The 12,275-nt window shown below is 33.5% G+C and overlaps 1 protein-coding gene across 2 annotated transcripts; it reads right to left on the bottom strand.

The window, feature by feature from the left end:
• Positions 1-2,777: 2,777 nt before the first annotated feature.
• On the bottom strand, positions 2,778-11,984 carry LOC130054395 (cytochrome P450 3A6-like). Of its 2 annotated transcripts, none has more exons than XM_056163973.1 (14): positions 11,379-11,984; positions 10,522-10,618; positions 10,174-10,226; positions 9,899-9,995; positions 8,417-8,533; positions 7,224-7,312; positions 6,889-7,034; positions 6,621-6,748; positions 6,278-6,389; positions 6,013-6,170; positions 5,781-5,869; positions 4,553-4,690; positions 3,265-3,427; positions 2,778-3,148 (listed from the first exon to the last, which is right to left on the bottom strand). In XM_056163973.1, the coding sequence occupies exons 1-14, from the start codon at positions 11,450-11,452 to the stop codon at positions 3,065-3,067; spliced, it is 1,545 nt and encodes a 514-aa protein (XP_056019948.1). In that variant the 5' UTR covers positions 11,453-11,984; the 3' UTR covers positions 2,778-3,064. The 2 variants fall into 2 exon arrangements, with proteins under 2 accessions (XP_056019948.1, XP_056019949.1); XM_056163974.1 differs by lacking the exon at positions 11,379-11,984 and adding an exon at positions 11,178-11,221.
• Between the last annotated feature and the right edge of the window lie 291 nt (positions 11,985-12,275).

Raw genomic sequence — 12,275 nt, 5'->3', positions numbered from 1 at the left:
AGGAATTAAATTTTGTTTACCTTCAACAATTCATAATGGAATAAAGTCATTCACTATGGTATTTGCTATGGTTCTGTTTACTATCACAGGCTGTGCACCGAAAAGTCTTCGAATTCTAGAGATACAAACGATGTCATTGACGGAGTTCTTTTCCAGAGTTTTAACTGTTTCGCTAGGATGCTTTGTCTCTAGATGCGCACTAGTGTAATCAACTCCGCAGAACAAAGTTGACGATTTATAATTTTGCCATCTAATTCGCCTTTGAAATATATCCATGCATGCGATAGTGATGGGACGGCATGCTCAATGACAAATCGAGGTGCAATAGAGATACTTACTAAAACAGTCTACAGTTCACAATAATTTTAACAGTACCCAACAGTGATTTAATTTTATTTACGCACAATCAAAGAATCACTGGAGGATTGGAGCACAGAAGCGGAGCTACACGGAATTCATTCAGTAATTACTTGTAGCACATTTCCTTATGTACCGCCAATACAGTTAATCATATCCAAATTAACTAATTAAATAAGTGAAAACGCAAACATTTCACTATTCAGAGCTTTTTGAAATGGATAGGGAAATTTGTAGTTAAAGATACATTCAAATATACTCATTGAAAAGTGCTATCTGATTTTATGAAAATATGCCAAACTTATCTCTATGTTTGATTAGATCGACATTTATGTATGAAAGGTGAAGATAACGAACAGTGATCAATCTCAACTCCTATAAGCAATACAAAATAGAAAGTTGGGCAAATACGGACCTCTGTATATACCAGAAGTGGGATCAGGTGCCTAGGAAGAGTAAGAATCCCCTGTCGACCGGTCACACCCGCCGTGAGACCTCAATCTTATATATTTCATCAAATTTGAAGGAGAATCAACAGCGAAATTTAATAAACCGCCAATCACACACCAACGACTTTTTAATTGTGACATCTAAATATACGCAGTAGCAATGTTATAACCTACTAAAGTAGTTTTTAAAATAGGTGATTTTGTCGTAGGTAGCAAAGCATCGAAACCAACTATTATGACACAGAGTATCTAATGTAATCTATTCTAATGACGTCATTAGTGCCCGGCGTATCCTTACATGATGCCAGTTCATTATGTGAATAATGATACCTAGATTTCAAACGCAAAATACAAAGGTCCTTATCATTTGTTCAAATTTAGACTCGAATAAGGTTATAACGCATGTGGCTTCCTCTACAATAATGGTACCTTATCCAAACTTATACAAGTATTACGTAACAAATTTGATCTTGATAACAAGACAGTGTGTAATGACATTGCATAATTGGATGATAGTGTGTAATAATATGAGACTGTGCAATGAAAGGTGAAGATAACGAACACTGATCAATCCCATAACTCCTATAATGTAAAACGTATACGGCACCAATACAAAATAGAGAGTTGGGTAAACACAGACCCCTGAATATACCAGAAGTGAGATCAGGTGCCTAGGAGGAGCACCTGATGCCACCTGGGATTCGTGTTTCCCCAACTTTTAATATTGTATTCTTTATAGGAGTTATGCGATTGATCACTAATCGTTATCTTCACCTTTTCATAAGTGTACAAGGTATCTAGGACAATCGTTTTCGAGGCACAGTTTTGTAAATTATCTACACTTTCTCTATTTCCAAATTATATTGAGCTCAATTCATGTTGCTGTGATTACAGCGTATACAATATATCCGAGTACCGAGTCGTATCCTCCACTAATGGTGTCAATTTCGGGAAATCTAGAATAATGAAATTTATGCAATATTCCGTATTTTTACAATTTTGCGAAACGATGAATTAAATACAGAATTTTCTGATTGTTGGTGGATGATCGTTATCGTTATTATTATCAATGTACCCCATGAATATCCTTTTGAGATACCTTTTAATCACATTTATTCATACATTTATACATAGAATACTGACATGTTCTGTATATATTCAAATATAGTGTTTTGATTTCTCTTGCATTTTGAATGAAATATGTTCATTGTAACCATCAGAACATGTAGAACGGACAACGTCCATATACTTAAAATATCACAACGAATGTTTAATATGCAAAAAATGTTGGATTCAATTAGATAAACATTTTCTCCAAACATGAAAACTTATGTGTATTTGTTTTGTGAATATACACTCATTAAAAGGTGAATATAACGCTGATCAATCTCATAACTACTATACCAATACAAGATAGAGTTGGGCAAACACAGACCCCTCGTATATCTTTATAAGATAAATAGTGTAATCCGTAGTCAAAATCAGTGTGTAAAGAACGTCCTAACAATGGTATGAAGCAAGTCAGGCAGCATTTGCCCCAATGATAGGTTGTATTGGCAAACTAGATCGTTATAACGATCATGTAATTTGCGAAATGTTGATTTTAAACGAGACTGTTGAAACCTTTATAACATCAACTTGTTCGTCAGTAGCCTGCCTCGATTTAAAAATTGATGATACACAGAACATGTTCTTGTGTATTGAATCACTTGAGAAATGTGAAGATAACGAATAGTCATTAATCTCGACTTCGATGAGGAATACAAAATAAAGAGAGATTTACACACGATGGGCATATGATAATGGAATATTGGTATATAAATATGGAAAGTTGCATTGACGAAGCTGAAGACGTTTATCATAAAGTCGAGATGTTAGTTTGCCGTTAACATCTATGTTCAATAAAATATGAAAGTAGGTGGATTTGGAATCCTTTCGAGTTCACTGGGAGAATTTGAATGAAAATATGAATGAAAACTAATATTTTAATAGATAAAATGTTGTCGATATAGCTGAATGTTGAGTTGAAGACCACAGCAAAAGCTATTTTCTTCTATTGCAGAAGCTTTTGAATATTTTCCGCCACATGAGAATATATGAATGGTCAGTTGATAAAAGAGCACAATTCCTGCCGATGGGGATTCCAACAAACTATAATGATATTAATTAATAACTGCTACACAGAAATATTATTTTCAAAATTATACAAAAACATCATGGTTTACTGTTAAGTTACAAATAGTGACGTGGTTTCTTTTTCACTGTGAAAATCTTTCCTCCAGTTTCAGCTTGACTCCATTAAGAGCTTTTAAGAAGAATTTTTTACTCAGCTGTAAAGGTACCTGAAAAAATAAATGCAAAACATTTCTTTCTATGGGGATTAAGACAAATCAAATCGAATAAAGTGAAACCAGTTCATATGTTTTAGGATTGTTTAAAACAATTTCCTTGGTTGTACCTCAGTTTCGTCACAAGTAACAAAACGATAGTGTTGTAGTATGTACGCAATGGCACATTTAGCCTCCATGGCGGCAAGACGTTGTCCTATACAGTTCCTGGGTCCGTGACCAAACGGAAGGTAGGCGTACGGATGACGGTTAGCTTTGTTTTCAGGAGAAAATCTGAAGTTTAAATTTACTTAATCTTTCTAAAGCGGTACTTATTACTATACAACATAAACAAGTACATATGAAAATGACCAACGACACGAACAATTAGATTGTTTAATTTGTTAGAAGACATATAAGATAGGTAAATAGATACAAAGCACTAAAATGACCTACGACACAAACAACCAGATTGTCAAATGTTTGGGAGAACCTGTCCGTTCTTCAGGTCAAATGAAAAGAATTAAGTAATATGGCCAATATTAACAGACAATACAAAATAGATAGTTGGGCAGACACGGATCCCTGGACACACCAGAGGTGGGATCAGGTCCCCAGGAGGAGTAAGCATTCCCATATTATATATAATTTCGCAATTGCTTTAAGCCTTATTTATATATTTCATATACCAATATTTGGAAATGAAAACTGATAATTTTGATTATTTTGGTGAACCCGAGCGGTCACCAATCTCTTGAATTTTGCTCTTTTAAAAGACCGTTAGATATTCATGACAACTTTTGGAGATGACCCGGCTATACCTATATATTAACAAGCATATCATTTTCAACAAGAATACATTTGGAAAGGTAGGTTACCAATACATTCATTTCCAGGTTCTGTGCCCACTGATTAAGGATATGAAAATATTTTCAGTATGTAAATAAAGTGTCCTTCATACGGATTGAGTTTTGGGATTCATATTATCTCAAAATTAAGGATTATCTCCCTCATGCATAGCTCTTATCCTTGGACGAATTTGGCTCCACTTTTTTGGCACGCTGTTTTTGGCTATATTTAGCTCTAAAACTTCATAGTTATTTCGGATTTCAAACATTTCGGTTGAGCATCACTGAAGAGACATTATTTGTCGAAATGCGCATCTGGTGCATCAAAATTGGTACCGTATAAGTTTTACATTATCAGCTTACACCTGTTACCTGTTGACTGAGTATTAGCCAAATGTGTTTTGTCGTGGGTCCAACACCCATATTTGTTACAGTGTTACATCCTCAATTTTTCGTGTACAAAAGGTAATTTTTCAAATCTGAAAAGTCTTCATATATTAAAGGAAGGCTGATAGGTCTGTAGTGATTCTAATAAATCATTGAAGTTAGCTAGTTGACCTAAATTCTTTACCTTTCTGGGTCAAATTTGTCGGGGTCTGTCCAGTATTCAGGATCTCTGTGTACCGGATAAATTGCAAACGTGAGGTCAATGTCTTTAGGGATCTTATAACCTGCTATATCCATATCCGTCTTGCTTTTTCGATTAGTTCTAATGTAAATGAAAGAAATAGATAATCAAGAATACAAAATAATAGTTTTATATTATTCGGAGACAGTTCCAGGCTTGTAAATGGAAAAACAATTGCCGGTGATGAAAATATTTTTTTTAAATCTTAAAATACACGGAAAAGAATATTTAGTTGAAAATTAATCTTGCTTTCAAAATAAAGATAATGTAAAACATTATTTGTGATATCTTTTATTTCTCATGTTTGTGGGGTGGTTCTTGTGATTAACATCAATCGGTAACCAATGTGTAGATTATTCACAATTTACTACATGGCATCTATTGTTATTTGTCCTCCATTTCAATTTAAATATGAGGAATAATTTGATTATTCACGGGGATCAATCGAAAGAAATTCACAAGATTTTACGTTTCCTATAGAATATAATTTTGTGGTTATGGGGAATGTTCCTATTGCTGGTAAGTGAGAAAGTTTCCCAGTTTACTTTCGGAAGGTCGGTGGTCTCTTCCCAGGTACATTGTATCTGGGTTCTCTCTTCCACCAATAAAAACTGGGCGCCACCATATAACTGAAAAATTGTTGAGTGTGACGGAAAACATCAATCAATCAATCCTATTATATACACTGAAATATTATTTGATTTAAAAATGAATATTGAACCCTATGAGAAATGAGAATTCTATAAAAGCTCCCAATATCTTTAAGTTACTTTTAAATCTTTTCTCAAGTTTGTAAACTTCATATATTGCTTTTAATTTAGTCATTAGGTCTACAAAGACATATGTTTCCACATTCCCGACAGACTCTAATTCATAGCGCCGACCGAAATTTTTCAAAAAACAATTTTCAGAGAAAATCTGAATTTTCTGTTTCAGGTTTCCTTTTTTTGATATGATCCTTTTGTCCGTAATTATAACCATTTACTAGTAAATCATTTAGTAGTGTAATACATAATAGTGACTATACCTAGTATTTGGATAATTATTTACTTCAAGCGTCTTCAAAGCAAAACAGTTCCTCATTTGAAAAGTAAAATGTATTGAAAAATGTTTTTTTATCTGAGTGTTTGCTTTTCAAATATATTTCTGTTCAATACAAAATATATGATACCTTATAGCGGGGGGATACAGTCTCAGTGTCTCACTGAATACCCAGTCCAGGTAGTCAACCTTCAATACATTGTCATATGTAGGCAGCTCCTGAAAATATTTATTATGACAATACATCTGTGCTACACTTTGTATGAAAATTCATGATTTTAAAGTAATCTATTAGATCACTGAAATTTCAGCGCATACATTATTAAAAAAATTGAAACAAATTATTTAATATCAATTCCTACTTTTCCTAAAACAGAGTCAATTTCGTCAATAAGTTTTTTCTGGATTTCTGGATTGGTTGCCAAACAGTACGACATAAATGTCATAGTGCTGGCTGTCGTGTCATAACCCGCAAGGAGAAATAGGATCGCATTCCCAGTCACTTCGTCCTCAGTCAAGCCTATTGATATATAAAGTAAAATGATGGAATCAATTTTACTTGAATGACCATATCCTTCACACTTTAGAGGGAGAAAACGAAAGAAAAGAGGCATTGAGATATGGTACCTCGTTTTTTCCACTTTTGAGGGTCTCCTTCGTAGCTGTGTTCATCCTCTATCTCGTTTTTATCCGTGTCCTTGTGGGCATTTAGCATCAGTTGTAGCAAATCATTTCTCTTCTGTTCAACAATGAATAAGATATATCTATACATTGTGATATCCATAAAATGATGTATATATTCAAATTATAGTTTAATGTCTGTTTCTACATTCTAAAGTAACGCGTTATTTTGTGTTCACCCTTTATTTGCAATACTCATTCTCTAGGAATATGTGTATGCACGTGTTAACAAATAAGATCTTGAAACACGGAAAAGGCACACGTTTTCTCTTATAATCTATGAAAATACCTTATCTCCTTCATCTCTCATTTCAATGGCCTGATGGACAGCCGATTTGAAAAAGTTCATGAGTCTTCGATTATTCAATGGAGATACGTTGAAGTAATTCAATATCACGTCTAACTTTGGAAACATTACTACACAAAAAATTCAAAAATAATTTTCAAAGCATTGTTTAAAGTGTCTTATACATTGTAATTAAAATCATAGAAACTTGGGATTTCCTTAATTATTAATGTATATCCCAACCAACTTTGCAAATAGCAATGACACTCACTTATGAAAAACATTAGAGGAGTAAATCTAAAACTGAACAGTTCTTTGGCATATTTCACAAATGTATTATCAGGGTTTGTTTGAGAATCAGTGTCCATCCCAAATCCAAGTGAAGCTGTAACATCCATGGTGTATCTACCGAACACCCTGTAAATAAGCAACATCATTGGATTCAAACTCTAAGCCAGATGAAGTGTTCATTTTACTGCTCTAGAATTAAATCAGATTCTCTCATGCATAACGTGGAAGACAGCAATGTGTGATTAGACATATAACAGAAATAAAGATCAATAATTGCTTTATAGTTTCTGAACTACATAGATTTCTTTTACTCACTCTTTAAAGTCTATAGTATTTCCTTCATCGGCTTCTCTTTTCAAAATCTTCAATAACAATTCGTACTTTGTCCTTAGTAGTAAATCCATCTGCAACAAAAAATTTGAATGTGTGATAATATTCACGATGGTATATGATATATAAATGGGCGTGTTCGATTAGCTATTTCTGTGAAACACGCGAGAGCCATTTGCTTTATAATAATGATAATAATAATAATAATAATATCCTTTATTAGTACAGGATTGCACAATTAGTTATATAAACTAGTTTACATTATGGTCCTGTCTATAACATATATACATATCGAAAACATATATCACAAAACATGAAAATATCACAGTTTATATACATACAGATAAGAAATAAATGAAAAGAGACAATAAACACATGAGTATTATTGAGGATCAAATTAATGTTTGAGATAAGCTGATTTAAAAGATGTGGTAGTTTTGCATTTTCGTATAAAATCTGGCAATGAGTTCCATAAACTTCTAAAATATTCTGTTTGGCTCTTGTAGCATAAATAATATTATTACAGCTCTCTCTCTCTCTTGTATTTCTTGTGATTACCTCATTCACAAAATAGCTCTAGTATCATATGATGTAAAACTTTAATCACAAGAATAATTTTTCGAAAAATAAAATAGTCAATCATAGGCATCCATCTCAAATTGTATATCATACAAGAAGTTGACATTGAATGAGGTACTTTGATGTGTAAAATGATCCTTGCTGCTCTCTTCTGTAATTTAAAAAGCCTATCAATATTTATCTTGTTCTTTGTATCATGCCATATTGTACAACAATAATTAAAGTGAGGAAAAACAATTGTATTGTAAATTTTGAGTAGTGCCTCCTTTGACATAAAAGTACCCAATCTCTTTAAAAAGCCTAGTTTCTGACTAATATTTTTTTTTTTTTTGTTTTACACATAAGGGATCTGTATGCTAAGACCACGCAAGACATTCATCGATGTAAACATATAAACGTTTGGCATATTTGACATTTTCTATGATAATTTCACCAATATTAATACAAAGGTTTCTACATTTCGATAATTTCTGTGACGTTTGGTTCCATTTGAACCTTTTGCGTTTTTCTTTTCATAGGCAATGTATAATTCCAAACAACCTTCCCTATCTACCTACAATCCTCTAAAGTAAACTATAATTCATTTAAGGTATTCATACTTTTCTCATTTTTCCACTTGAAAACGTCGGTAGAAGTGTGTTTCTCATAAATTTCCAATGGTCATCTTCCACAATGGTCAAGCCATATTGCAATTCACTTTTATTCTTAAATATTTCCTGAAAAAATATTACATACAAAACCAGTAAGAGAAATCAATGTACGCGACATGAAATATTTACACTTGTTATTTCAAATGAATTCTCTCTTGAACGTTCCATTGCCATGTTTAAATAATATGCCTTAACATTTCATATAAAATGCGTATATGGCGAATATTTAATAGAAACTCATCCAACATACAGATTTTTACTTCTTGAAAGTGACACGAAATTTTATCAAATTTTGTTTTGTTCACTTTAATAGATTTAAAAATGCTTGCTTTCCAAATATCGTTTTCTCGTATAACATGTTTCATTCATTATATCATTGAATGATTCAGATAATGAATTGTAGAGATTTTTGCGGTTTCGTAAATATGAAATTTCGTGGATCCATATGGTTTCTGAATAAGGTTGTTTATTTCATTGTGGTTTGAGATTCTTGGGATAGTGGTATTACCGAAATCCACAAATCTAATTATTCCACAGTATGAGGAGAAATCTATTTGTGAGTTGTGCCTTATCATCTTTACAGAATTTACAGTTTGAAATCAGTTCTGTTATAATTTTCACACATTGACGATGATTTTCAATACCAAATTTAAAAACATTTTAATATTTTTGGCAAATAAAAATAATATACAGTGTATATAAATTTCATATTTATATATAAATCTATATTCCTCAGATCAAAATTAGGCTTTATATTTGAAACATATTTGACTGAATCATAATTATTACTAGACCACATTTCAATAAACTGATCTCTTATAGGCAGAGAAAGAACATAATAAGAAATGGGATTGGTTTGAAACTTCAACTTCCTATACCTATGTAGCAATATTCCATTATCACCGGAATGTGCTGTTTATGTCTCTCCACTGATTCAACAGAACATTCGAGAGCATGTTATGTGTATGTTTATATTTTTGATCGAGGCAGGCTACTGACTAATTAATGAATTGATATTACAGGGGTTTAAATTCTCCTTTAAAGCCAGTATTTTGCAAATATCTACTGTTATAGTGATTTTATATGCAAATACAAACTCATTGAATGCGTTCCGACGTTCGTTACATACTGATCAAACGATTACTCCGTTTACCTGATCAACATATAGGGTTCACGGTGGGTGTGACCGGTCAACAAGGGATGTTTATTCCTCCTAAGTACCTAATCCCACCTCTGTTATGCCCAGGGCTCGTGTTTGTCCTACTCTTAATTTTGTATTTCTGCAGGATTAATAAGATTTATCACTATTTGTTATCTTCACTAATTCTCTAAACACTTTACGTATTTTTCTTAATCCGTCCATTTTCTGTTACATATAAAGCACATCTGTTCATACAGACATCCTGTAAATTAAAACAATTCATGACGTACATATCTGTTTGGAGCCTTGGAAAAGTCTTTCACCAATATGGTCTTTATGATATCCGGGTCTGCTATCAGGAGGGATGGGGAACCTCCCATATAGGTTCTGTAATGAAAGAACTCGTAATTGTTAATCATTATATTTAGTGGTCTCTTTCCCGTCTGTTCTTTTTTAATGCACAATGTTGATAAGATAAAGGTTGTGACTTCCGGGTTCTAAAGTGTTATCCTTTCCACCTACAGTCACCATATCATACTTATGGACTACCCATGGGAAGACATACCCAACAACTTTGCCGTAAGTCTTCACTTGCTTCGTGTCTAATCCATACATTCCCTAGAATGGAAAATGTATGTAACTGTTGAATAGAGAAAACACGTCAATCTTAGCCATTCTGTATGTTAGATCAAATATATTTATTGACTTAGTATTAATTATTTAAAACACAAAAGAAAAGTCCAAATTACCCTGGAAAGAAAGCGAGATCGTGATTTTCTCCATGGGTCATTTACCATTTTAACATGATAATGTAATTTTCAGTCGTTATACCCGCACATATCAAGATCGTTACTGGTGTATAAAGTAGTCATTATTGTATGGGGGCGAAACGTAACTAATGTCTTATGCATACCATTTTCCGGATCTCCATTATCGACCCGATGTAAGGGACATAACTCGGACAAGGAACTCCCAGACGATGCCAGAACTCAAACTTCCATTTTAAGTGTCTGCAAAAGAAATTTGTTCATTTAAGAAATGAACAACACGTTTGAGATGTTCATGGTCAATATGAACGAATTTGGATTTTAGGCAAATTCTGTGAATCGGGCTATATCTTTGTAACACATGTATGTTTTTCAAATCATTACGCTCCTTAGTCGCGTGCTTTAAACTAGTTCATAATCCGTTCACAATCGTAACTACTCAGCTATTTCCGTAACCGCAAATGAACCTCGTATGTGGATCGACGCTATAAGAGTCTGTTAATGCAACTATGACGTCACAGTTGTATGTTACAATATGAAATGTGAGCTTTCAAATGCATTCAAGATATCATACATATCTAAGGTATTCTAGCACTATCAATTTCCACTTATATGTTTATGCATTAGATTGAATAAGACGATAATGATACCAAAACTGAATCTGTGGTAAAATATGAATAACACATTATACAGGGATTCGGTTTTGGCCTTCTAACCCAGCTCATCCACAGGCGCGCTTCCGGCGAAGAAATGCATCGATTTGATGCAATTCTTGCGGCGATCCACGTCCGAGTATTCTTACCGGTTACGGAAAAGGACGAATGAATCCATTCATAGTCAATTGAATAGGATTGAAATGTGTCCTGAAACCAGTAGCTGAGAGAAAAACGGCTCCCTCTCATTGATAATCAGCCCCCGTTTAAAAATAGTAGATCCGTTCCTACATTACTGCTACATTTAACGATTTCCACGCTTCAATAATAAAACGCATTATAACACTTACAGGTAAACAGCAAGCAGTAGAAAAACAATGAGTAAAATCCAGCCATTGATGTCCACAATGCCCAGTATGTCCATGCTGTTCTTTTCAATGTCCTGTTACATTAAACAATATTCGTTGAATAAATGTATGTCCTTGATGTTCTGCTCTTATCGCGTCCTCGTATGTAAACAAACCGATGATGATTAATTCATACATAACTTTCTGGCGAAATATCCATTTTGTCACGGTATGATGTGTCAGAAAATGTTAATTTAACATTATTAAATTGTTCGGATCTCGCTTGAGACGTGAAATTATATGCAATAAAGTCTGTGTTTGAGGTTATTTTCCTATTTTATCGATCAATAGCCCTTTTGGATGGCTTTGTACGGCGTTTAAAACTACTGTCAGTGTGTCGGACACCGTATTAGAACAGTAGAATACGAGGGGTGCATCAAGTAAAGCGATCTTCAGAAAAGTATCCGCCCTTAAAACAGTCGAACAGTACAAACAAACAAAAGTTGAAATGATATCGCTTGAAACAAATCTTGTCATAGGACATATAGCAAATTTTACGGGGATCAAATTTTTACAGTGAACGTTCTCTCACCAGAGGGCGCGTTACGCAAGCTTCACTTACACTTCTGTCAACAATTGGAATCACGTGACAATATAATAACATGATATAAACAGGCATTCTCGTTTCCTCTCCCTTTAAAAGTTCTGGCAATAGGTGATACATAAGGTTCTTTTCGTAGCCCACTGGCACTTTGATAAGTACATTTTTACCATTTAGCTCTTTATCTTTTATTTAACAAGTTTTATCGTAGTTTTACAGCCCTTCTCACTTTTGATTCCATGTTTACATGCCCTACATTCATTCGTATATTATTTATATTATGTTCTTATTCGTTACAC

Source organism: Ostrea edulis, chromosome 4 (genome assembly GCF_947568905.1).
Source record: "Ostrea edulis chromosome 4, xbOstEdul1.1, whole genome shotgun sequence".
NCBI lineage: Eukaryota > Metazoa > Mollusca > Bivalvia > Ostreida > Ostreidae > Ostrea > Ostrea edulis.
Note: the sequence above shows the minus strand (reverse complement) of the source record. Positions and strands in the feature narration are given on the sequence as shown.

What these genes read in the sequence shown, in the direction of transcription:
- LOC130054395 (XM_056163973.1), bottom strand. Translation starts at nt 11,452, where the DNA reads ATGGACATACTGGGCATTGTGGACATCAATGGCTGGATTTTACTCATT. An exon ending in TCCTCTAATGTTTTTCATAA is followed by an intron (nt 6,749 to 6,888) that starts GTGAGTGTCATT and finishes TTTTTTGTGTAG; the next exon opens with TAATGTTTCCAAAGTTAGAC. An exon ending in CTGTATCCCCCCGCTATAAG is followed by an intron (nt 4,691 to 5,780) that starts GTATCATATATT and finishes CATTTACATTAG; the next exon opens with AACTAATCGAAAAAGCAAGA.